This window comes from Salvia splendens, chromosome 1 (assembly GCF_004379255.2).
Source record: "Salvia splendens isolate huo1 chromosome 1, SspV2, whole genome shotgun sequence".
Classification (NCBI taxonomy): domain Eukaryota; kingdom Viridiplantae; phylum Streptophyta; class Magnoliopsida; order Lamiales; family Lamiaceae; genus Salvia; species Salvia splendens.
This window is the reverse complement of record NC_056032.1, coordinates 33,689,871-33,714,120: the sequence shown is the minus strand read 5'-3', so window position 1 is coordinate 33,714,120 and position 24,250 is coordinate 33,689,871. Positions and strand designations below refer to the sequence as shown.

Below are 24,250 nucleotides of genomic sequence, written 5' to 3'. Positions count from 1 at the left end.
AATCTTTAACTCTTAAATGAGATGATTAAAATATTACTATTAGTCTTGTTAGACATTTACTTAAATGTCATTTTATGGATAGCTACATTGTGGCTGGCAGTGACTGCATAGATTTATGGTAAGATTTAACTATTTCATCTCAAGTTAGAAATTATTTGAATACAAATTTTCGAAAATAGTTTGGGTGAAGTATCAATGTTTTTTGTCGGAACTCGGAAGTAAGAAAGTGAGCAGTTAATGGGATTCATGATTAAACTGGATCGAATTTAACTGAAATTTTTAAAAGCCAGTGTTTATCATTTGATTGAACTTTTACGTGTATATAGGGAAGATATATTTATAGTTTTGACATTTTCAGGTTCTAACCATACAAGAAGAGTGTTCAAGATATTCCTAAATCCTAGATATACAAGGAGAGGGTTCGACATCCATTGTTTCGACCTTCATCCCCGTTCACATGCCGCTTGCCCTGGCAGCTCTACAAGGTCGTGGTAGAGGGATTTGCAAAGAAATGAACTCACATATCAACTTAGATTTTTTGCATCTATCACCAAGAAGATTTGCCAGAATGGAGGGAGGATGAGAAGATGTCATCTGCTGCATTTTTCAGGTAGTTATGTGCTTATCTAGAATCATCATCTGTAGCAGCTGCCTGCAGCTCTGTTATGCAGAGATTAGCAACGAATTATGGAGAAATGGGCAAATTATGTCTGACGATAATAACAGCAAGCTACCTAGTATAGGAACTAGGAAGGCAGTTTAGGGATCTAAAGTATGTTGATCTAAGACTCTTGGTGATTGAAGGCTATCCGATTCACAACAAATATGGGGATGAAGCAAATTAAGGAAGTCTGACAATAATTACAGGGAGCTACATAATATAGGAAGGCAGTTTAGTAGTCTTAGACTATTGGTGATTGAAGGGATTAATATATAAGATTAGCAACAAACGATGGCGAAACTAAGCGAAGTAAAGAAGTCGACAATAGTTACAGCCAGCTACATTCCATAGGAAGGGCGGTTTATGAGTCTCAAGTATCTTGATGATCCATATTGGTGATTGGAAAAACCAATATCTTGAGTTAGAATTTATCGAAAGCCCTTTAACCCCAACCAAAACAATCTAGTGATGTGAAGTGAAATAAAGGGTTTCAGATAAAAACTGTATTTTGTAGATACCAAAGTTGAGAACAAGAAAGAATAGTTGAAAGCATTAAACCATAGCACTCTTATATCTATGTCCTGCTGTAATGAGCTTTCATCTTTTGCTTAGAGACAAGAAAGTTGCAAACCTGAGGATTTAGACACTGCATCCGATTTATGATTTCATCCTGTACATAAAGACGATATTAGCAACAGCGTCTCTAATTACTTTTCAAGGTAACAGGAAAATAAATCTTAAGACTTGAAGCTAGTTGATATTGATTACAAGAACTTACTAACAATGCAACATATGAGGTGATAAATATAAGATTGAATATAAATAGATAGCAGACCTCTAATATCTCTGGATGTAGCACAACAATACCAAGAACACGGCAAAGAAGCCTGTTGCATATAAGCTCGTTTATAGTACATATCCTATTTGTATGAGTACTACAGTATTCAAGATTTTCTACTCTAGTCACTTTGGTTGAAGTAACTTCAGAAAGAATGATCTGTGACTTCTATGGGACAATTTAAAATTGCGACTCTGTGTCCTTCAATGTCATTTGTGTTGATCTTATCCTCTGAGGCGGCCAATTCCCCCTTTGATTGTCAAAATTATGAGGTGAAGGCTCGCTGTCCTTGGTTATTCTATGCGATTTGAGATGATGAGCTACACGATCATCTATACTGGTCAAGAAATATTTGGATCGATATAGAGAATCAACCACGTCAACTGAATTGTAAGTTTTGACCTGAATTTGAGATGCAACTCAAAATCAAGAAAGATGCCCTTCCACTGTCAGATGATAATGAAACTCAAAACCCGCAGAGGAGCAGCTTCAAAGGAAATACTATGTTTTAGGATAACCAATGGGCAAGAAAAGCAAACCTTTCTCGCCCAAATGCTTCAAGCACATCATAATAACTTCCAATTTTTCTCTTCTGGATAGGATATTGATGGTTTTTAGTGAATCGAATATGCAATAAAGGGTAAAAAAATGTAGAAAAAATATGATCTCTGTATCTAAGAGTAAAGTTGCATACCCTTAACGTTCAGAACTTTTTGGATCTCTTTCATGCTCAAACCGTTGTCACGGACTTCTGAATGGGTGAATAGAGTGTCTTGAATAGTCGGGTTGAATCAACGGACTATTTACTTCATAAAAACATGAAGAAAATAGATGTTTGGCATAGCCCGCCATAGCTTCCCATGGAGATTCACTAAGCTGGAAAGCTTCTGAGGTCCATTCTTCTACATCAGGCATATATCTCCATATTAAACATTTCTGCAGACAACCCACCAAGGATAAGTCCATTGAAGCCCTGTCAAAACTAGATATTAACTTGTTTGAATCATCTACGAGGTGGCCAATTACCTTGAATTCTGTTTCTCCCAGATTGAAAGAGTATTTTCCCGCATTCAACCATTGAAGCTTCATGAAATCTCTCAGAAGACACTACTACGCACACAGGCATTAGGCAATCACTTGCATATATGCTGTGTATATTTATAACTAGCATAACATGAGTAACCCTAGTACTTCAACTGTACGTGCAAGTACAGCGCCTCTGTTTCTTGAGTTTCTTACAGATTAATAAATCGACAAGTCTCATCCTCTTTGACATATCAAATGTATACTACTCTGTCAATACTACTCTCCATGTAAAAGCACTGACATTTATATCTCGTTTCATTTTATAAATCTCATTCAGGAATTATAGGCTCTGATACTTGCAATTCAGAGAATTGATTAAGTAGATGTATATGATAAAATATCATGCTATGTCAGCATGATTCTGGCTACAGCCGAAAAGTTGACACCAAACCAAAAATATGACAATACAATGAGGAAGGTGAATAGATAGATTTAATAGATGAACAAAACTGCATACAGAAAATATGATATAGTGCTGGCACTGAAACCTTCACTAAATTTCCTTTCAAATGTCCTCTTTCTTTCCGGTTTAACAATTGGAAACTTTTGGGATTTCACCACTTAAAAGTAAGTTAAGAAAGAAATCTTACAGTCATATCATTAATATTTCCCAGTACAAAATACCTGCATTTTAGCATAGTTTCACAAAAGGCTCACTGAGTTGCAAAATATACTAATTTGACCCCTTAAAATGCTCTCTTAACATCCTGGTTTATTATTGAAGATAAGAATGTGAAAGTTGGAGCTTTATATCTGCATTGCTATTCACATTGGAAAGACCCATATTACTCTAGCTGTAAAGATGAAATCTGGCTAGTTAAAGTTTCTGGATAGTGCGTATAAAATGGCTCCATATATAAACACAGCATGTATTACTGATTAGACCCTCACAAAGTAAAAGGGCTCAAATTGTGCGTAACTGAAACAGAATGAAGGAAACTTTCCCCTGCACTGATGCATACATATACATATACATATACATGCATACAACAAACTGGATAAATAAGCAAACACGCATAGTATGTGAAACTTCTTCATGAATGTAGAAACAGATCATTCTTTGGTTAAGAATAATGATGCGAAGAAACATCATTAAAAGCAAACATAACCTGATCTTGTCCAGAAAAATATCAATCAAATACAACTGTTCTCAGTCAAAAAATTATATGGGAAAGACCAGATCAGAGTAAATGAAGAATCTGCAATGAGGATCTTTGCCTGCTTCTGTAGCCCATAACAGATAAGCTCGGATAGAGTAAAATATCTCTATTCATATTCAAACTGAACCTCCACATGCAGGTACTTCCTCATGAGTCTCACAATAGCTGAAGTGAAGTTGGCCAATGTGTGGCATTCTTCGTGAGTTTTGGTCTCAGACACGACGCCGTGTATAACCAACTTCTTAAGATGAGGGCATCTTCCCAGAAGTCCTGAAACCCATGCCGAGAACAGGTCATTAATTACTGTCCACCCAAGTTCCAAGACAATCACATTGTCCAAAACAAAAGAACCTTGTAAGCCATACTGAAGAGCTGCCTCTCTTAGATCATAATTCAGGGACAGATGACTCAATAAGGGAAAGCATGAAGAGATGGTTTCCACATCCACAAACTCTTCCTCATCATCAAATACAACACCCCATAACCGAAGCTTTTTCAACTTAGATGATCTTGAGATCATATGGAGGAACTTCGCCCACATGATCGTGAAATTGCTCACATCAACAATCTCCAGATTTTCGGCACTCTCGCCAATATCAAGATGGATGACACTAACATCATCGATCTTTAGAAATCTCAACATCCCTTTACCAACAAGCTCAAAAACTTCAAGTGTACAATCTTTCAAGTGCAACTTTTCTAAGCTATCAGCCTCCAATATAAACTTATCCAAACTGATTGCCTCAACATAAACATCCTTTAATGAGTGGCTACTCAAATCCATCGTGGCTTGGGGATCCGACATGACAATATCTAGACTGATTAAGATCAAGTATTCAATTTTTGGACATGCATTAAGCAGGAGACTCAGGTCCAAGGCTGATATGCTGACATAACTCAAGGAAAGAGATTTCAAGCTGGGGAATTTTTGATAACTAGGCTCGACTCCAGTAATTGTATTGTGGGCTAAAGCCAATACTTCAAGCTTCTGTCGACCACACTTCTCGAGCATGTTGATGTTAGGTTGTGTTCTCACATTATAATGTAGCTGACGCAGGGTTTCACGAGTGTACATGAGCCAAGCAATAACTGGGGCGGCAGAGAACTCATCTACATCATCCATTATTATTGAAAGGCACTGCAGTCCTTTGGTCTGGAATATGGTTTGAGTGATAATTATTTCCAGTCTACTGGTGGAATATTCATGATACAAAGGCCAATCGTTGGAATTAAATGTAAGAGTGTGGAGATGATTCCTCCAAGCCTCATGCCATTTCCGGCAAGTTGCCGATGCAATCACAACATCACGAGCAGCTCCAAGACGTGATAGAATGTTTCCAACAACCTCAACTGGAAGAGACTCCATATCCAATCTATCAAATTACTGCAAAACGGAGGGCCTGAAAAATGCTACAGTTCACCAAATTCAATCGAAACACCAGTGTGAATAATCCAATTCCAGAAAATGGCTACTAAGATACTCCAAACACAGTATCTGATTTCACAGGCACAAATCGAAATCCTCACAGCCGGTCAAATCCAGAAAGGAGATGCCAAACCTAAACGCACTGAATCGTAATTTTATAGTGCTTTAGAAATCTCCGGCAATCTATAAGCACTAAAATCCCAAACGACAAACCTCGAATCCTTCAGTTGAGCAAACGTTCCGATTCCTACCAAATAACCAACACCATCAGTCGTGTGTTAGAAACATCAACACTTCTCAAAGTTCTTCCAAATCAAACACCTGAAATGACGTATTGAACAGATTATATAACAGATATGCAAAAGAACACTCAAAATAGCCGATAAGTATAAAGTCAGAAACACGACGCGCCATTACCTAAAGAAAAAGAATCCGCCGCTGATTAACGCGAAAAGTAGTCTTGTTTAACGGAGAGATGGTATTGATCGGCGCAATTAGATCGTATGCATAAATCAGAACGACAGATTTGGGTGAAAATGAGAGGGGCAGGGAGTGGAGAAGAATGGAAATGGTGGAATCTGATTCGCTGAAAGTCGAGGGACAAGGTGAAGCTGTAAAACAGCAGAGTGCAACGGCGTAGAATATCACGTTAGGAAGTGGCGCACACTGTACACATCCACCAAAATTAGGTTGTATTTCATCATTTGCAATTATTCGTTCATATACGTAGTGCATCACCCAATCATATGCCACCGCTTAAGTTTATTAATGTGCTTTAATTAATTAATTAATTTCGAGATCATATTGTTATTGTTTGTAAACGCTGATCATAATAGTAATGATATAAATTTTAGAAATTAGTCATAGCTATGTCAAGATTACTGCAATCAATATTTAAAATGACTTATCTATTACTTTACCCATCTCTTGTGCGAGTTTTAACAATAAGAAAAAAAGTGACTGAAAACCGAGAAAAACGCGTTTATAGGCGATTTTGCCTTTAAAATAACGCAAATGTACCCATTTTGTTATCAATTCCATTTATGGGAAAAACGCCGATGAAGTTGGCGTGTTTATAAGTAAAAACGCCAGTGAGATTGGCGTGTCTATACGCAAAAACGCCAACATAGTTGGCGTTTTACAATGCCACCGTATCTTGCTCGTATTTTTAACCAAAATACTTAAATTTGAACACGCCAATCTTGATGGCGTCTTTACTAAATAAAACGCCAAGGTCATTGGCGTGTTTAACGTAAAAAACGCCAACCTGATCGGCGTTTTTCGGTTGAACCATATATCTCAGATCTCCCCCAAAATCGCAGACCCTAATCACATTTCCTCCCTCCCCAAAACGCGAAAAACCTTCCCAAAGCTGAAAAACGCGAAAACGCTTGCCTTGGTCGGGTTAACCCGGTGGTGGATTGAAGCGTGTAGATTTCTATTTTCGCTCATTTCTTCCAAATATTAGTACTCGCAATCGGTTAGTATATCTAATTTTTAACTCATTCTTCCAAACATTAGTCTACCAATATTTGATGGATTATTATGATAGTATATATTGTAGTGTAATTTAAATAATTATTTGATGGATTGTTATAGTATTATAAATTGTATTGTAATTAATAGAAATATTTTGACCAATTGTTATGGTATTATATGTTGTAGTATATCTAATTTTTTACCCATATTTGATAGGTTGTTATGATAGTATATATTGTAGTGTACTGTAAAGAAATATTTTTGACCAATATTTGTGTTTGACATTAATGCAGATAGTATGACGTGGTGTGTCCATTTATATTGGGGTGGAAATATAATTCCCGGAACAGTTATTTCATATGATCCTCCTTTTGCAAAAGGATTGATTATGTTGGATGAAAGTATTTCCTACGAAAAGCTTGTGGAAACAATTTGTGAAAGAATGGGGATAAACATATTTGAAAACAAACTTCAAATAGTATGGAAACGTCATATATTCTATGGATCTTCAATCACGTATATAGGTATTTTACTAGAAGAAGTATACATGCCACTAATGTTTAGTGAGAGTATGACTACAGGAGGTCAAATTGAATTGTATGTTGAGTATTCGTCAATTACTCAACAACATAGTCATCATCTCATGAGTAATGATGTTGGTACGTCTACGAGAGGCCGAGAACCATATTTCGCTGCAACACAAGATTTTAATGTTGGTACGTCTACGAGAGGCCAAGAACCATGCTTCGATACAACACAAGATTTTGATATTGGAGGCGTGCATTTAGGGGACAGTGACAACCCAGCTGTGGTTGAGGACATAATTGGTCTTGATAAAGCCGACTTTCTTGATCCACAATCACCTTATGATTCTGAAGATGTCGATCCGGATAGTACAGATTCAGATGGTGCTTCGTCGGATGAGGACCAATTTGTTGCTCCAAGTACATCCATTCCGGTTGGAGAAACAGTGGTTGGCGAAACATCAATTGGAGGAAGAGCAGTACGAGAAAGAGTAGTTCCACAGTTCCCACAGCCTGGTATGAACTATTTTCGCACCTTACCAGGTCCATATGATAGTTTTGATCCAAAAAACTTTGAGTCTGATGATCTCAATGTGCATTATTGGAGTGAAAAAGATCCGAGCAATGTCGGTTTGCATACTAAATTTAAAACCAAATTGGAATTGAAGTCAGCTGTGACTTTTTGGCATTTGGAAAAAATCCGACAATATACAGTTGTTGAAAGTAAAGGAAAGAGATGGCATGCAGTTTGTAAGTGGCCACAAGGAAATCCGAAAGATAAGTCCTTACCGCCATGTTTGTGGGAGTGCCGAGCAACATTGAGGAAGCATGATGAACACTGGCAAATTAGAGTGTTTAGCACTGCTCATACTTGCATGGGGGATCGTAATTATAATGGGCACGCTAATCTTTCATCGGGTATGATAGCGTTGAGTGTTCGACATCAGATAGAAAACGATCCTTGCTACAAGGTAAAAGCAATTGTCGCGGATATTGAAAATAGATTTCATGTGAAAGTTAGTTACAAGAAAGCATGGTATGCTCGGAGGACAGCTATTGAGCTTGTGTATGGTTCGTGGGCGTGGAATTTCAAAGTTTTACCAGGTTATTTGAATGAGTTGCAAAGACAAAATCCTGGCACAATTGTCGAATGGTTACATAATGAAAGATTAAGCAACGGTATGAACAAGGTTTTCAAGTACGTATTTTGGGCTTTTGGTCCAGCTGTGGAGGCTTTTCAACTATGCAAACCAGTTTTAACCGTTGATGGAACTCATCTACGTGGACGATATCGAGGTAAAATTCTTATTGCCGTTGGATTTGATGCTAATAAGAAATGTTTGCCTATTGCATATGCCATTGTTGATGAGGAAACCATACAAAGTTGGAATTGGTTTATGGAACGTATTAGAATTCACGTAGCCAAGCATGAAATATGTGTAATATCTGATAGGCATGTGGGAATCATAGATGCAATGAATTCTCCCATATGGAAAGAAGAACCCAATGTGAGGCATCACAGATTTTGCTTGGTACATGTTAGAAAAAATGTTTTGCAGAATCACAAAGGCATCATGGTAAAAAAACTTGTTTGGAAAATTGGTATTGCTACAAAGAAACGCAAGTTTAAGATCAGACGTCGTTTACTTCGAACCATCAACAACGAGGCTGTGCAGTACCTTGATGCCGTGGAGTTAGAAAAATGGAGTTTGGCGTATGACAAACACAAAAGATGGGGTGAGATGACCACTAATATGGTTGAATCTTACAACAATGTGTTGAGAGGCGCAAGACAACTCCCAATTAAAGCTTGCATTGATCTGATATTTTGGAGGACAATAGAATGGTTTAATGAGCGGTCAATTGCATCAACACAGTGTGCCACACCACTTACCCCGTGGGCCCATGCAAAGGTGTGCAAAAATGATGTAAAAGGTCAATTACATAATGTGAGAGTCCCAAACACAACTGCAGGGCTTTACGTGGTTCGAACAAAGCGTCGAATTGGTGGAAAGGGCGGTAATAAGTGGAAGGTAAAGTACTTGGAGTCGAACTGCAAATGTCAAAAGTGGCAGATGTGGAGGCTTCCATGTTCACATGCAGCGGCAGTTGCGCGGTTTAGAAACGAGCCCATGCTGTCGCTTGCTGATAACGTATACCGCACAAGTGTTTGGGTACACCAGTATTCTACGGTGTTCAATCCAATCAGACACCAAGATTATTGGGCTGTGCCTGAATGGACTTTGCAATGTTCACGAGCCCAGTTAATGCCTAAAAGTCGAGGTCGATATCGTACTACTAGGATTCCTAATCAGATGGATGTCCGTGAAGCTGACCAGCCACGCGCCCGACGCCGATGTAAACATTGCCGTCAACCAGGGCACGACAGATGCAACTGCCCGAATGCTTCTTCAAGGATGGATACTCAGTTGGTAGATGATGCCGATGACGATTTTATGCCTCCACCTCCATCAAGATCTGCAGTTCGAGGTCGTCATTCTATCAGCCACACTGATGATGCCGATCATGATGTTATGCCTCCACCTCCACCAAGATCTGTAGTTTGAGGTCGGCATTCTGTCAGCCACACTGGTGGTACAGGCGAAGACATCGGTCTCAGTGATATCCCACATTCTCCACCTAGGTCTTCTGTGCGAGACGATTATTTCGGGGTGGATTTAGAGAATGTCGTTGTGCAAGATACTCCTCCGTCTAGACTCTCCACCGCCAGAATCGGGAAGGGTATCCGTAGCTTCTTTACCCGGAGAAGGCGAGACAACTGAATGTGTAACAACTATTTAGCTGAATTGAACATTGTTCTGTTTGTTCTGTTTTACTTATATTTTGGCGGCGTCGTAGTTATTTATTGAATAGAACATTGTTCTGTTTTACTAATATTTTGGCAAGTCATAGAATATGCAAAACGTAAAATTTAGTTTTTTAGAAACGCCACTCAAGATGGCGTTTTTCATAAAAACGCCATCTAAGTTGGCGGGTTTGTGTTAAAAACGCCATCTAAGTTGGCGTTTTTATCTAGAAACGCCTATTTCGTTGGCGTGTTTTAAAGACGCCAACGCCGATTGGCGTGTTTGTTCAGAACCTCAACCTCGGTGTGGCAGAAAATTGCAAAAAAAATTTCAGACTTAGACACGCCATCTTGAGTGGCGTGTTTAAAAAAACGCCACTGACGATGGCGTTTTATAGGTAAAACGTCATCGTCGTTGGCGTGTTTTAAAAAACGCCTACTAAGCTTGGCGTGTTTGTTCAGAAACTCAGCCTCGGTGTGGCAGAAAATTGCAAAAAAAATTTCGGACTTAGACACGCCATCTTGAGTGGCGTGTTTAAAAATACGCCACTGAATATGGCGTTTTATAGGTAAAACGCCATCGTCGTTGGCGTGTTTTAAAAGACGCCTAGTAAGCTTGGCGTGTTTGTTCAGAAGCTCAGCCTTGGCGTGGCAAAAGATTGGAAAAATGTTTCAAGTTAAAAACGCCATCGTGAGTGGCGTGTTTCAAAAAAATGTACCAATCCAACTTATACGAGTTCAAATTATCAACATGCACACGTATAAAAAAGCGGATTTATCAAATTACTAATATACATACGCCAAATGAATGAAAAAACACCAATATCAATACAATATATCAAATTACTTATATAAAGCGTTCAAATCAATGTAAAAACACCAATATAAAAAGTTCGGGCAACGTTCACTCGTCTCGCCTTTTACGCATAAACAGACTACGGATTCCCTTCCCGATGCTGGTCTAAGGGATTCTAGACGGAGGAGTATCTTCAACGACGACATTCTCTAAATCAATGTCGTCTCTCGCAGAAGACCGAGGTGGAGATTGTTGATCGCTGAGACCGAAATCTTCTCCTGTACCACCCGTGTGGCTGACTGAGTGACGACCCCGCACGGCAGATCTTGGTGGAGGTGGAGCCACAAAATCGTCATCAGAATCATCAACCAACTGAGTATCCATCCTTGATGATGCCGACTCTCCACCAACTTTCTTCTTTCCACGCCGCTTCGCTTTTTGCCGCACGGGCATGTCAAGGTCCAGCTCAGAGCGCTGTGAAGGACGGTGGTCCATCGTCTCAGCTTCCCCACATATCTGGAGGCCATCTTCAACCATTCTCGAAATGGTGAATAAATCCGGCCGTCCTGACATGTCTTGCTCCCTAAGAAAGTGGCGTATTTTGTGAAGGGTCTCCACCTACAATTTTCAGTGTTAATTACATTTCATCTTATGAAATTAAACAAAGAAAAGTTGTTGAAATCTACCGCGTAGTGATGAGAGGCCGCCGTTTCATGGAAGCCCTCATGAGAATGCACCCCAGGTTTTGTTAGGTACACGACGGTTATCCGGCGAAACCAATCCATGTACTCATCAGTAGCAACAGGCACCATTGAGTACTCCAAATCAACATACACCGTGTCGTGCCTATTATGCCAATCTTGTATATGATTGGCGTGCCACTGAACCCAGTTCCGACCTGCTTTGCCACGTCGATCCTGTTTCGTAAAATCAGATCCGTGGAACCGGTCGACAATCGGGATATAAGGTTGGACAATCCCAAATTGTCGCAACACCCGCTGTGGCATGTGTGGCTCAACCATATTCCAGCAGATTAGTGTTGTCATCGACGTCCATATAGGACGACCGGCAACACAAACATCCGGCAGATTTCGCGATTCATACGGCCTCCAAATAAACTAGATATGAAACTTATTTAGTCAAAACAAGTTCAATCAAAACAACACACTAGCAACAATTTAGTTTACGTAAATTACCTGATTGGCATGCATTGTTGAGAACTGATCTCTGAAAGTTTCAATGCAATGCCCCGGTGCTTTTACATAAGAGGCCCGACTAGTCCATCTACAAAAATTAAATTATGAGCGAACAACACAAAAATCAATAAAAATTATGCTTAAAAGAGTAATTAGTGGACAACTTACGCGACTGCACATGGTAAGTAGTCTACGGGCGCGGGGTTCAGCATCTGCGGTCTAATAATTGGGATTCTTTCCCAAGCCCACAGCTGTAACAATGTAAGAGCTCCCCCGACATCGGTCCTCTTACCAAGTGCAGCTTCACATAGATTGTGGTACAAGCAGGCAAGAGTCGCACCTCCCCAGCTATAGCTAGCACATTGTTCTATATCCATGAAAAACTGAAGGTAGAAGAAGGGAATTTTATTACCGATAGCGTTCGGGATCGGTAGACCACCCAGTAACAACAGACAATACACACGAGCACGTTGATTGTACATGTATTGCTCGTGGTCATCACTCAACTCAATCCGCAGTTGATTTGATAAGCTTGTCTGCTTCCAGTTCAATTCTTTTAGATCAACTGCATCTGGAATAAAGCCAAGAAAATCTAAACAAACATCCTTCCAATAGTTGACATCCTTACTGGGGATGTAACCCGTCAGAGGCTCACCGTCAGTTTTGAGGCCTCATAAGACCTCCACGTCCTCTAAGCTCACAGTCGCTTCACCGACTGGAAAGTGAAACGTGTGAGTCTCTGGCCTCCAACGTTCAATCAAAGCGGTGATAAGATGGTGGTCAATGTCTTTCGGTTGACCACACCTCAACATCCCGCCGAACCCCATCTCATCTATAACCGCCAAAACACGAGGATTTATGGGAACATCCCATATGATTCCTTCGTATCTTCTACACCGTGCGTCTTCCGATGGCACTCCTGCCCATATGTTATTAGAGACGTGTTGTCTCTGCAGATATAATACGGAGGGGTCCTCAGGACCACATAAGAGCCGACGACGAGAAGTTGAAGAAGATGCCATAAATCACCTACACAACATTCATATTCCAAATTAAACAACAAACAAACCTAAACAAATTCAATAATTACAAACAATTTAATACAATATCACAAAATGGAACACCTATATCAAACAATTCACAATACACAACTTCAACATCATAACACAATTCACCTACACATCATAACACAATTCACCTACACAAAAGTAACAGTTCAAATAAACAATATACATCAATTTTCCACCAATTCAACTTACCCAATTTTAGTTTAACCAACCTAACAATTTCAATTTCAACCTAACAATGTACACAAAATTAACATTTCAAACTAAAAAAAGACATTAACCAAAACCCACATAAACCAAATCAATTTGCCCAATTTTTAAGCTATCAAACCCTACGATTTTGGTTTATAATCAAATTTATACACAAATTCACTTAACCCAAACAATCCAACATAATAATCAACACTACCGTCATACAAATAATCCATATGCACAATATTTCAACTCAAATCGCAACACATTACAAACCCTAGCTAAGTATCCAACAATTACTCTAATAATGTAAAAGATAAGCATACTAACCGAATAAATTGGACGAATTTGGGGAAAACTAGCACCGATTGATGAATGGAGGGCGAAATCACAAAGACACGGACGAATTTGCGAAGGATTTGGCCGCTGCTAGAGAAAATCGCGAAGTGGGTATGTGAGGTTAATTTTTCGCGACTGTCTGCTGCTATTATATGCTTCTGAACAAAGACGCCAATGGTGTTGGCGTCTTTTAGTAAAGACGCCGATCAGGTTGGCATTTTTAACGTTAAACACGCCAATGAACTTGGCGTTTTATTTAGTAAAGACGCCATCAAGATTGGCGTGTTCAAATTTAAGTATTTTGGTTAAAAATACGAGCAGAATACGGTGCCATTGTAAAACGCCAACTATGTTGGCGTTTTACAGTATAGACACGCCAATTTCAATGGCGTTTTTACTTATAAACACGCCAACTTCATCGGCGTTTTTCCCATAAATGGAATTGATAACAAAATGAGTACATTTGCGTTATTTTAAAGGCCAAGTGGCCTATATACGCGATTTCCTGCTGAAAACCTGGATATATATTTTATATATTACTCCCTTGGCTTCGAAATAGAAGTTCTATTTAGTTACGGTACGAATTTTAAGAAATGTAAAGAAAAATGAGTTGAATAAGTCAGTCTCATTTTTATATATATATATATATATATATATATATATATATATATATATATATATATATATGCATATTGATTTAGTGAAACATAAAATTGGTGAATGTGGGGTCTACTTACCATATATGGTAAAAGTAAAATAGAACTCTTATTGTATGACGGACCGAAATGGTAAAATAGGACTCTTATTATGGGACAAAGAGAGTAATTTTTATAATGGAATATGTGCATATTGATTTAGTGAAACATAAAATTCGCTTATCTAAAGTGATAAAAAAATGGGACAATGGGAGTTTCAATTGCAAAACTTTCAAAATGGCAAAATTAAACATTTTATTGCAAACGGAGGGTGTATAATTGTATTTGATACTCTCAGAAGTCATAGCATTGAATACTCAAAATTTGTAATTATAAAACCCTTGTAATGTTTACCCCTCGCAGTAGGGTTCTGATCATTTAATTTGTATCGGATCACGGCAAAAATAAGTATTCACCGAATGCACAAACACAACTCGGCTAGATCTGCAAAAAACATGTTGGAATTTCTTCTTTGTTTGCTTGCATTCTCCCACAAAATGATTTGCTTGTGATGCAATTGTTTATCAACGTTACCCAATTCTTGATTTTGTGATTATTTCGAGTCCAATTAATTCCTAGAAGAAAGTGAGCTGTAGTCTTTCAAATCCTAATTTACTGGGGAACTTCAAACTACTATACTACTTTTCATGTAAGATTATAAAACCATGCAAATTAAATCTATCCAAATTAGTTCTGAAGAGAAGGAAATAATAGAATCTTGCAACTCATAATCCTGGTAAAAAGTTGCAGCTCAGCAACACTTTTGAAATATAAATGCTAAAAAATAGAGAATTAATAGTAATATGACTCAAATAACCAAATAATGGTGCAAGAAAGCAAATGAAAATTATTAAAGTAATCAAAAGCCTTAGCTTTCTTCGCTGTGCATAAGCATAAAGCATAACACCATGTTCTATGAGATAATCCATCCAAAGCTGTATGGTCGCTTGTCCGGAAATTATTGCTTCATCTTTGTTTAATGCTTGTATGCCAACCTTTCCATCCTTAACTTCATTACATTTACATGGTTATGGTACGAAAAATGTGGTGATAAATTTGGTACCAAACTCAGGGGAGAAGTTCGATGGCCTGGCCTGGCCTGGCCCCATTCTATTTCTAACTGTAATGATAAATATAGGTGAGATGATGCGGACAAATCATTTTTATGTATGGTATATTACAACTGCTCGGGTACACGAAATCATTCTGCCTGTTAGTTTTTGCATATCTGTAAGCAGACAGAAATGGATTAATAAATACTTACATGTATTTGCAACAATTTTAAGATGGGGTCGCTTTCTGTCTCCGGGTCTACTTCTAATGATGCCATCAAGAGGTCCCACACAGCCATACAGCAACATTGATCCATTAAGATTTCCAATATATTCTAAAATCAAGGATGCAATTTCCTCTCTGCAATAGACATAAAAAAATTATAATGTTATCTGCTAGATGAAATATTCAGACTTAGATATTTCAGGGGTTCCACTCATTTGGGGGGATGTAGACATTCAACAAAGCAAATTGGTGTTCCTTGAAGAAGATATAGGTCTAAACAGACATGTACACTGTTGTGAATCTCTAAGATTGATTGACCAGCAATCCGTTAGTTTCAAATGTCCTGCATTTGGTGTTGAGAGCAAACATTATTCAGTAAAATTAAAAGATCAGAAATTGCTAAGCGCTTAACAGCCACTTTGCAAAAAAGCCTGGCACTTCCATTCCAAAACATTTGCAAAGAGTTGAGTTTTTGTTTCAACTCCTAAAAACATCCCAGACCAATAGCTAGATCAATTTAGGCATTAGTAACAAGTGAAATCAAATCCCTGCATGATGCCACTTTGTCCTCGAGAACAATGTAATGATTGAACTAGAATAATCCCTCAAATTTCTCATTTCCTGAACCTAAAAGGCTTATATTTGCTCAACATAACACAGCCAATAACCAACTTGTATCCAGACTGCAGTTTCTGGTACTGAAATTCGAGTATGATAGTTAATTAATTTGGAAACATGATACTTCAAGTCAAGCCACCACTGCTTTTAAGGCAAACATATTATATAAGTTTCTTAACTGCAAATTGAGAAATAGATTTATTTTTTTTTAAATAATGGTAACACTATGCACTATGGTGTAATGGAGATCGCAAACTATAAAAATTCCTACAGACTGTCAGTTTGTCTTTTCACTAAACCAGAAAGTGAATCTAGAATCTTGTTTCTATAACTGACTCCTGATATAGAAAAGTAGGGTGCCAACTAGCTTTTTCCAGGCTAGTATCATTTTCACCTTCATCCAATAATACATATAAACTGTGAAAAATGGTATCTCAACTTAATATTATTGCTGTAAATATCGAAATGATATTTATGGCATTATTAATTTATTAATATATACAAGCTTTAAATAATAATTAATCCTTCACTCCCAGTCTCCAAATATTTTCTAATAGCCTGACAGATTTTTATGAACGCATGCCAAAGCATATTTGGTAGGAATGGAGATTAAAAAGACATTATAAATGATACTAAAATTCATGAAATCCAACTAACCGACTTTATTGCCACGGGATTGCTGACAGAAATTACAAAAAGTCGAATAAATGATTCGAGAAAGGCCAAAAAGTGTAAATGCTAGGATCTGAAAGATAACCATTTAAACTTAGTAGATGACTCATTTGTGGTTCCTCATATCTCTGCTAAATTCGATTACCAATTTCATTTCGGGAAGGAACGAGCGTTTCTCAGGCAAGGTTAGTAATAAAATTCTGATTCCCTTCTTTTAAATTTCTAGAATTGAAGGTTGATGTCATTAAAATTTAAAGCTCAAAATTTGTTCCTGCCAATCCGATCTCAATTAGAAAATTTTCATCTGAACTTCCCATTGTATTGAACTTACAACGCAATCATGTCTGTCAATTAACAACAGCATTGATTTTCACAAATAACCATAGAGAAGCAACATTCACAGTACTATAGGGGAAATACGGATTTCATAAGAAAATCATAATTCCAGCTCTAATTAATTTTTAGCAACAGGCTTTGAATCATGGGGAAATTATAACAGTGGATACATTAAGCCCTTGTTTCGCCAAAAATAATGCCTCGGTTAGTAATCGAGTCTAGACTTAGCTTATTCGGAACCTAGAATTTTCTATTTTTTGGCATTTTTTGAGGAACCTAGACATCCCAATTTGTCAGGCAGCATTTTTCACTTGTGAAGGAAAGACCTTTAGAAAGGCATCTTAGAATAAGAGACGATGATAAAGCCCCTAACAAGAGTCTGGCAAAAGAATTTCATTCAACGGGACTGATATCATAGTCACTTGAAAACCCTTTTACCACTAGAAGAAAGAAATAGAGTTCCTCACAGAAAACAGAACTTAATGAGCAAAAAAAGCAGTTTAAGCAACAATGAAACACTTAAAAACAGATTTCAAATGAGTTGATCTTAAGCATCAAAATACAAATCCAAATAATCATATGCATCTTCACTTTCTAGATTAACATCTCAAAATAGAATTTAGCGTGAAAGCGTTTATAAAGAAGGATTCATGGAAAGAAAAAGGTACCGCTGCATTGAAAAACCCTACTTTCATTGGCATTAGAACATAGCATCTCTTTAAGACAGACGACAAATTTTTCTTTCTTGTGTAGCAGTTTATCACCAGAAAACTTAGCTTCTAACTCCTAGCCAATATTAGACTACACATAGGTTGTGTACTTTATCTGTTGCTATGTCGTGCTGCCACATATTTACTTCTTATTTGCATTATGTGTTACCTGACTACCAAATGAGTCACAGATGGCCGGTGTACTACCTGGATATGGACATAGAGGGCAAGGTGGTGATTTTCAACTCCTAAAGATGATGGTGGAGGAGATTGAAAGGGGGGATTATACACCAGGTTCAACTTTCAGAAAAGAAAGTGAGCTATATGTTTATGAGAAGTTCCGTTCAGTGTTTGGTCGAGTTCATTCAGACCGTCTTCTCAAGTCAAGGCTCCAGATCCTTAGCAGAAAATACAAAACCTTCTCAGAGATGATGAACAAGCCGGGAATTTCGTGGGACATGAAAAAGAATGTTGTTTATGGCAACGAGAAACTGCTGAGGGAAAAATACAAGGTAACAGCTGCTCTTTCATCTATTTATCGTATAATCCCCCACTTTTTTTTCCTTTAATCTGATGGAAACTGAAGAAACCAACAGATTACAATATGAAAAGAACATCTTACTAATCCAGCTAATATGATGCTTCGTTTCCAGTACCGATGCAGGTACGGGCATTACTATGGAGAAAAACACTTTGACCTCATGTGCCAAGTCTTTGAAAGTGGAGTGAAGTTCAACTAAGGAGAGCAAGTTTTCTATACCAGATGCTTTGGGCTGACCAAAATAATTGTCATCTTAGACGAGTTCATTTTCTGTTATTGGCATTGCAAACTCGACAGCCTTAAATTTCTATGGATATGAATGCTTAAACAGTGGCACATCATCTTATTACTTTTCTTAGTTTTAACTAACCGCGGTGTTGATTTAGCAACAGCTAAGTTTTCATTTCAACAATTGAATCCTGGAAAATGGAAGGACGCATCTACTGAAAACTCACATGAAACAAATCTAATCGTATCAAACACACCAAAAGAAAAAGGTGAAATAGCAGTGACTTGAAATAGAATAAGGATTCAGATCAACTTTAAATCCATACCATATCGATTGCTTCGCGCGGTGAATTCACGGCTTCGGCGACGCGAATTTGTTGCGAGGGGAGTTGCATATTGCAACAAACTAATTTCCCGGAAGATTCGAAATAGCTTTAAATCTATATGGCGGTGATTGGGCTTCTTCGCATTATCATTAAAATATAAGTGTAGATCTATGTTTCGGCTATTCGCTGAATAAGGGATATCTTGGGATATTCCGATTTCCGATTGCTTGGAGCATCCACAACCTCGGTTTAGATTCAGCCCCCAATCCCCTCCACATTATTGTTTCCTTAAATTTCTATGTTAGGCCCCAACTCTCCTACAATCTCCATCCATGCCCCAATTATTAAATTGCACAATTCACGCCTACAAATTATTTTACTCCTAAAAATTCATTGTTCAGTCGAACATAAAAGATTACAAACCCCAGTTGTTGGCATTGACGAACGACAGTTGATTACAAACCCCAATTGTTGACGTTGACGAACTCGTTCAACTGTCGTTCGTCGTTGTTAAACCAATCCATTCTAACAACAAATATTGAAATAAAAAGAGGATAGAAGTGTTGATGGAAGAATGTTGAAGAAATGGCATATAAATAAGCCAAAAATCGAAGGAAAAAATAGGGGGTTCGGGTCCGGCACGAAGGCCCCATAACGACTGGCCGGGCCGCAATAGGGCACGGCCCCGGAGACTCCAACACCGAGTCGAGCCACAACGGGGCGCTGCCCCAGGCTGCTCCACCGTCCCAGGCGCGGCATGGGTCGCTTTTCCTTCACCTCCAACGCGCTAGGCCGCGAGCCGGGACCCAGGTGCGGTCCGGCCCACGGCATTAGGAATGCTCTTAAGAGCTTCACAATGGAATATAGGTTGTTTAACTAAGTTCAAATACTTAGACCACAAATCACAACCATATGTCTTATTATTTCAATTTAATTCTATGGTTGTAATAACATTTCATTTTTTTTCTAAAAAATAATAGTCCAAGGGCATTTTTAAAATTTAATATCTCATATAATTAACGTGAACTGTGTTGCGCCGCCGATTTGTACAAAAATATAGTGTATGAACCAAAATTCAACTTAGGATTTTAAAAAAATATGAGATTCACAATTTGTTCTTCAGCTGTGAATAATCCAAATTAGTTCTTCACCATGAATCGTCCAACGCGAAACCTGATTCTTAAATCACGAGATTGATCAGTGCGATGCCTAATCGCTTATTTGTTCATCACAATTTGTTCCAGATTTCTGATCGTCCGGATTAGTTCATTGTGAACGTGATTCCTGATTCATTCATCATGAGATTCGATCAGCGGGATTCCTGATTTGCTCATCAGGATTTATTCCCTTATGCATTTTCAGGATTTACCAATATTCTGACATATGATATTGAAAAATATTGTTTTATGCAACATCATTAAGTAGACTATGCTTCTATATTCAGTACTATGAATTAGTAAATCATGCCCACAGGAGCAGATGTTGCTGGAATGAGCCTGAGTTCGAATCCCACTACTACCGGGTAGTTGCTTATAAGTGTGAGGTCTTGGGAGATGAACTTCTGACAACCAATGGGCTACTGCGCTGGAATGAGCCTGGGTTCGAATCCCTCTACTAAGCCTGGGTTCGAATCCCACTACTGCCGGATAGTTGCTTACAAGTGTGAGGTCTTGGTAGATGAACTTCTGGCAGCCAATGGACTAAGCCTGTGTACTCTAATTGAACCCTCTCAGATAATGTCGGCCGGAATGGGACCGTCAAGGCGGAATCACCTTTAGCTGCAATGAATTAGTAAATCATATATTCATTGGAAATTACACTAGTTATGGAAACCGGTTTTTAGTCTTTTGTTGTAGGGTGATTAGTCTTAAGCATTAAAATTTTTTATATATCCCTTCGGCCTTGTTTCTTTTTTAATTGTCCCTACATAAATATTATAAATAATTTTAAAACACATTTATCTTTATTTTATTCTTTCTCAAATTAACAAACTTTATAAAATCTCTGACAATTTTATTCTCTCCTACTTCATTAATTAATTTTATAAAATCTCATGTCAGATGCATAAAATTCTCTTCAACTCTGTTTTTGCATAAAAACTTGCAACAATTAAAAAGATATTTTCAAAAATATATAATTATTAAATGAAAAAAAAGAAAAATTATATACTATAAAATCTCATGTCATATGCATAAAATTTCTCTTCAACTCTGTTTTTACATAAAAAATTTACAAATATCAAAAAATAATTTTAAAAAATATTTATTAAATTAAATAAAAAATAATTATAAGAACAACTATATAATCCACAGATTGCGTTAGGGTTGTATTTAGTGTAATTATTCAATTCCTTAAAGGTTCCACAACTTTGTAATTAGAGTAAGATAGTCGAGACTGATTAGAAATTAAAGAGAGAGAAAGAAATCCCAAATTGTTATTTATTTATTTGGAAACAGAGTCGGGACAAAGGCAAGGCCGATAGGCCTCCCATAGTTTAGACAAAGACAAGGTTGAAGCTGCATTGCTGCTCGCTTAATCTGCAGAGACGGGGTAGAGCGCGTGCCCTCTCGTAGATCTTCTCGCTCTGGCCGGTCTGGTAGGAGGAGCCTCCCTGCTGCGCCTTCTGGACGGCGCGCTTGATGGCTTCACAGCCGCACTGGTATCGGTCCATGTCCTTGAGCTGCTCACAGCACTGCTCAACGTACTCCTCCTGCTTGCTGCTGCTGGAGTCCATCTCCAAGTAGCTCCTCTGCTTCAAGAAGCTCTGGCACGACTGGAACTGTCGGCCCTGCACCTTCTGGCTGCACTGCTGGTACTTCTGGCTGCCCCTCTCGTCGTAGGACGTGGTCGTGACGGTGGTGGTGTAGGTGGTGGCGCTGGCCACTGCCACTAGGGCCATCAGGAGAGCTGCTGCTACTGCCGCCTTGATCGCCATTGAAGAGAGTGTTGAAATGGTGTGTGTTGGTGTTGAAGGGCTCTTGTTTTTTTATAGTGGGAGTGAAGCGGTTGCATGGCTATTACGTGTTGGATGAAGGGTGATCACGTTTTGCTCTCCCATCTTCCACATCGATTTCGCATGCAAATCTTGCCAAACGTCTTCTCTATATTTTACTCCTATGCATACTCTTGCTATTATTTATATATTGTCAAAGTATTTCCACTTTGCTACTATATTTATAGATTAAATTTCGATCATTAATTAAATTAAATATGTGACTGAATTTTAACTTTTCGTATTTAAAAACACAGAGTTCACAATAAGGACATTTTAGTTCATAACCCTTACTCTTTCGGTTCCATAATATGAGTTATGTTTTGTCATTTCGGTCTGTCGCATAATAAAAAATTTATTTCACTTTTATCATAAATGATAAATAAGCCTCACATCATACAAATTTATTCCACTCACATTTTATTTTAAAAATAATATATATAAGTGAGACTTATATTCCAATAACTTATTCAACCCATTTTTTTTACATTTCTTAAAACTCGTGCCATAAACAAATAAGACTTCTATTATCGGACGGATGGAGTACAATTTATTTAAAATGAACTAAAACACCCTTGGAATGAATCAAAACGCCCTTAAAATGATCTCCGTTATAATTGAATTTTCTTAATTAAATGTGATAAATTTGCTTTTATTATCTTTATATACTTTATTTTACATATTAAAATATTATAAGTATTAATAGTAAGCTAATCATACTGCTATTTTAATCTTATTTCTGTATTAAAGAAATTTTTTGGATATATTAATATCTAGGTGTATCGTTATAATATGATTCTTGATATCCAGAATCTGTCTAATTTTTTTAAGAGCATCCACAATGGCGCCTAGCGCACCGCCTAGTCGAGCGCCGGCGCTAGGCGGTCGCTAGGCGAACCATTGGAGGAGCCGAAAACCGCCGAGCGGTTTTCCGGAAATCAATTTCGCCTAGCGCTAGGCAGTCAAAATCCGCTGGGCTATGCGCTGGGCGATCCGCTCAGCTCCATTGCAGCGCCCGGATCGCCCAGCGCATAGCCCAACGAATTTTTTATTTTTTATTTTTTATTTTCGAAACACTATATATACGCGATTTGCACTTCATTTTCATTCGCACCACTTGTATTAACGAGTACTCTCTCTATCTTAATTTCTGTACAAGATCAACACCGAGAAATGGATCTGAACAACGAGCCTAGTTCAGGGACGAGCAGTTCTCAAACTCCCTCAATCCCCGTTGGAGGCGGATGGAATCAGATGCCCGGGTACTACAACATGTACCCGTGGCAGCAGATGCTACCCGGGATGCCGACCGGAGGGAGTCCGCCGGGGGGGTTCCCGGCGATGCGGGGTTGGGCACCCAATATGCAGATGATGCCGGGGTGGGCACCCAATATGCAGATGATACCCGGGGGAGGTTCGGCGACGCAGGGGACGCCGGGGGGCGTACCGGCGACGCAGGTGACGCGGGGGGACGTCTATCGCCCTAGTTTTGATTTTTTGACTGCTTCGTCGCACACATCGACCCCAACGGATGCGCAGTTCACGTCGAGCGGTTTTGATGATTTTGCGTTGTCGGATTTAGGGTTTGATAGTCTCGGAGTTCCGGAAACTCCCGTTCAAACGGGGGGAACAGTGCAGGGTAGTGGCGCCCCAAAGAAGAAGGGCAAGGGAAAGAAGGTCGGGGAGTCGTCGCAGCCGGGTGGGGATGACCCCACGGTACGAAGAAGGTGGACGGACGAGGAGAACGTTGCGCTGTCAAAGGCGTGGGTGAGTGTTTGCGACGATCCTCTTGTTTCTAATAACCAGAGGATCGTCAACGTGTGGGGCAAGGTAGCAGCAGCCTACCAGCTATTTTGCCCGGAGGGGAGGCCACACAACGGGGAGGATTGCCGGAAGGCGTGGAACCGAATCAGGGCTGCCGTCTTCCGATTTTCGGGTTTGTACGCCAACGCCCTCCGCATGCAGAGTAGTGGCCAAACGGAGGACGACTGCAGGAGGATAGCGGAGAAAGCCTTCCCCCAGCCCGGGTTGTATAAGGACTTCACCTACTGGAACTGCTATCTTGTGTTGAACGACTCCGAGAAATTCCGAGTAGGTGTCGACGCTGGCTGGCCGAAGAAGCAACGATTGAACTATACCGGGGATTTCAGCGGCAGCAGCGGTGGTTCCCACGACCTCCCCGAGACGGACCAGGTGCTCCCCAACCCTCGTTCGTTCGGCCGCCGACCTCGCCCCGCTTTGACCGCCAATCTACAGAGGATCTCAAGTACTTCGCGCGTCAACA

The 24,250-nt window shown here is 39.0% G+C and overlaps 4 protein-coding genes and 1 long non-coding RNA gene across 13 annotated transcripts; 1 reads left to right on the top strand and 4 right to left on the bottom strand.

The window, feature by feature from the left end:
* Nucleotides 1-299: 299 nt before the first annotated feature.
* On the bottom strand, nt 300-5,843 carry LOC121747817 (F-box/LRR-repeat protein At1g67190-like). 8 transcript variants are annotated; one of them, XM_042141976.1, is made up of 5 exons: nt 5,589-5,843; nt 2,526-5,492; nt 1,497-2,435; nt 1,293-1,331; nt 300-660 (listed from the first exon to the last, which is right to left on the bottom strand). In XM_042141976.1, the coding sequence occupies exon 2, from the start codon at nt 5,109-5,111 to the stop codon at nt 3,852-3,854; it is 1,260 nt and encodes a 419-aa protein (XP_041997910.1). In that variant the 5' UTR covers nt 5,112-5,492; nt 5,589-5,843; the 3' UTR covers nt 300-660; nt 1,293-1,331; nt 1,497-2,435; nt 2,526-3,851. The 8 variants fall into 8 exon arrangements, with proteins under 8 accessions (XP_041997910.1, XP_041997916.1, XP_041997896.1 ...); XM_042141982.1 differs by having other exon boundaries at nt 2,194-2,435; XM_042141962.1 differs by having other exon boundaries at nt 1,293-2,435.
* Nucleotides 5,844-10,754: 4,911 nt separating this feature from the next.
* On the bottom strand, nt 10,755-11,528 carry LOC121804196. The gene is made up of 2 exons (XM_042203727.1): nt 11,463-11,528; nt 10,755-11,394 (listed from the first exon to the last, which is right to left on the bottom strand). The coding sequence occupies exon 2, from the start codon at nt 11,347-11,349 to the stop codon at nt 10,942-10,944; it is 408 nt and encodes a 135-aa protein (XP_042059661.1). The 5' UTR covers nt 11,350-11,394; nt 11,463-11,528; the 3' UTR covers nt 10,755-10,941.
* Nucleotides 11,529-15,050: 3,522 nt separating this feature from the next.
* On the bottom strand, nt 15,051-19,382 carry LOC121747808. Of its 2 annotated transcripts, XR_006039347.1 has the most exons (3): nt 18,975-19,332; nt 15,530-15,886; nt 15,051-15,385 (listed from the first exon to the last, which is right to left on the bottom strand). It is a non-coding gene; the product is annotated as an uncharacterized LOC121747808 (long non-coding RNA). The 2 variants fall into 2 exon arrangements; XR_006039349.1 differs by having other exon boundaries at nt 15,051-15,886; nt 18,975-19,382.
* On the top strand, nt 15,893-18,962 carry LOC121747798. Its single transcript, XM_042141923.1, has 2 exons — nt 15,893-18,391; nt 18,533-18,962. The coding sequence occupies exons 1-2, from the start codon at nt 18,071-18,073 to the stop codon at nt 18,617-18,619; spliced, it is 408 nt and encodes a 135-aa protein (XP_041997857.1). The 5' UTR covers nt 15,893-18,070; the 3' UTR covers nt 18,620-18,962.
* Nucleotides 19,383-21,468: 2,086 nt separating the features above from the next.
* Nucleotides 21,469-21,909, bottom strand: LOC121776665 (2S seed storage protein-like). Its single transcript, XM_042173873.1, has one exon. The coding sequence runs from the start codon at nt 21,907-21,909 to the stop codon at nt 21,469-21,471; it is 441 nt and encodes a 146-aa protein (XP_042029807.1).
* Nucleotides 21,910-24,250: the final 2,341 nt, after the last annotated feature.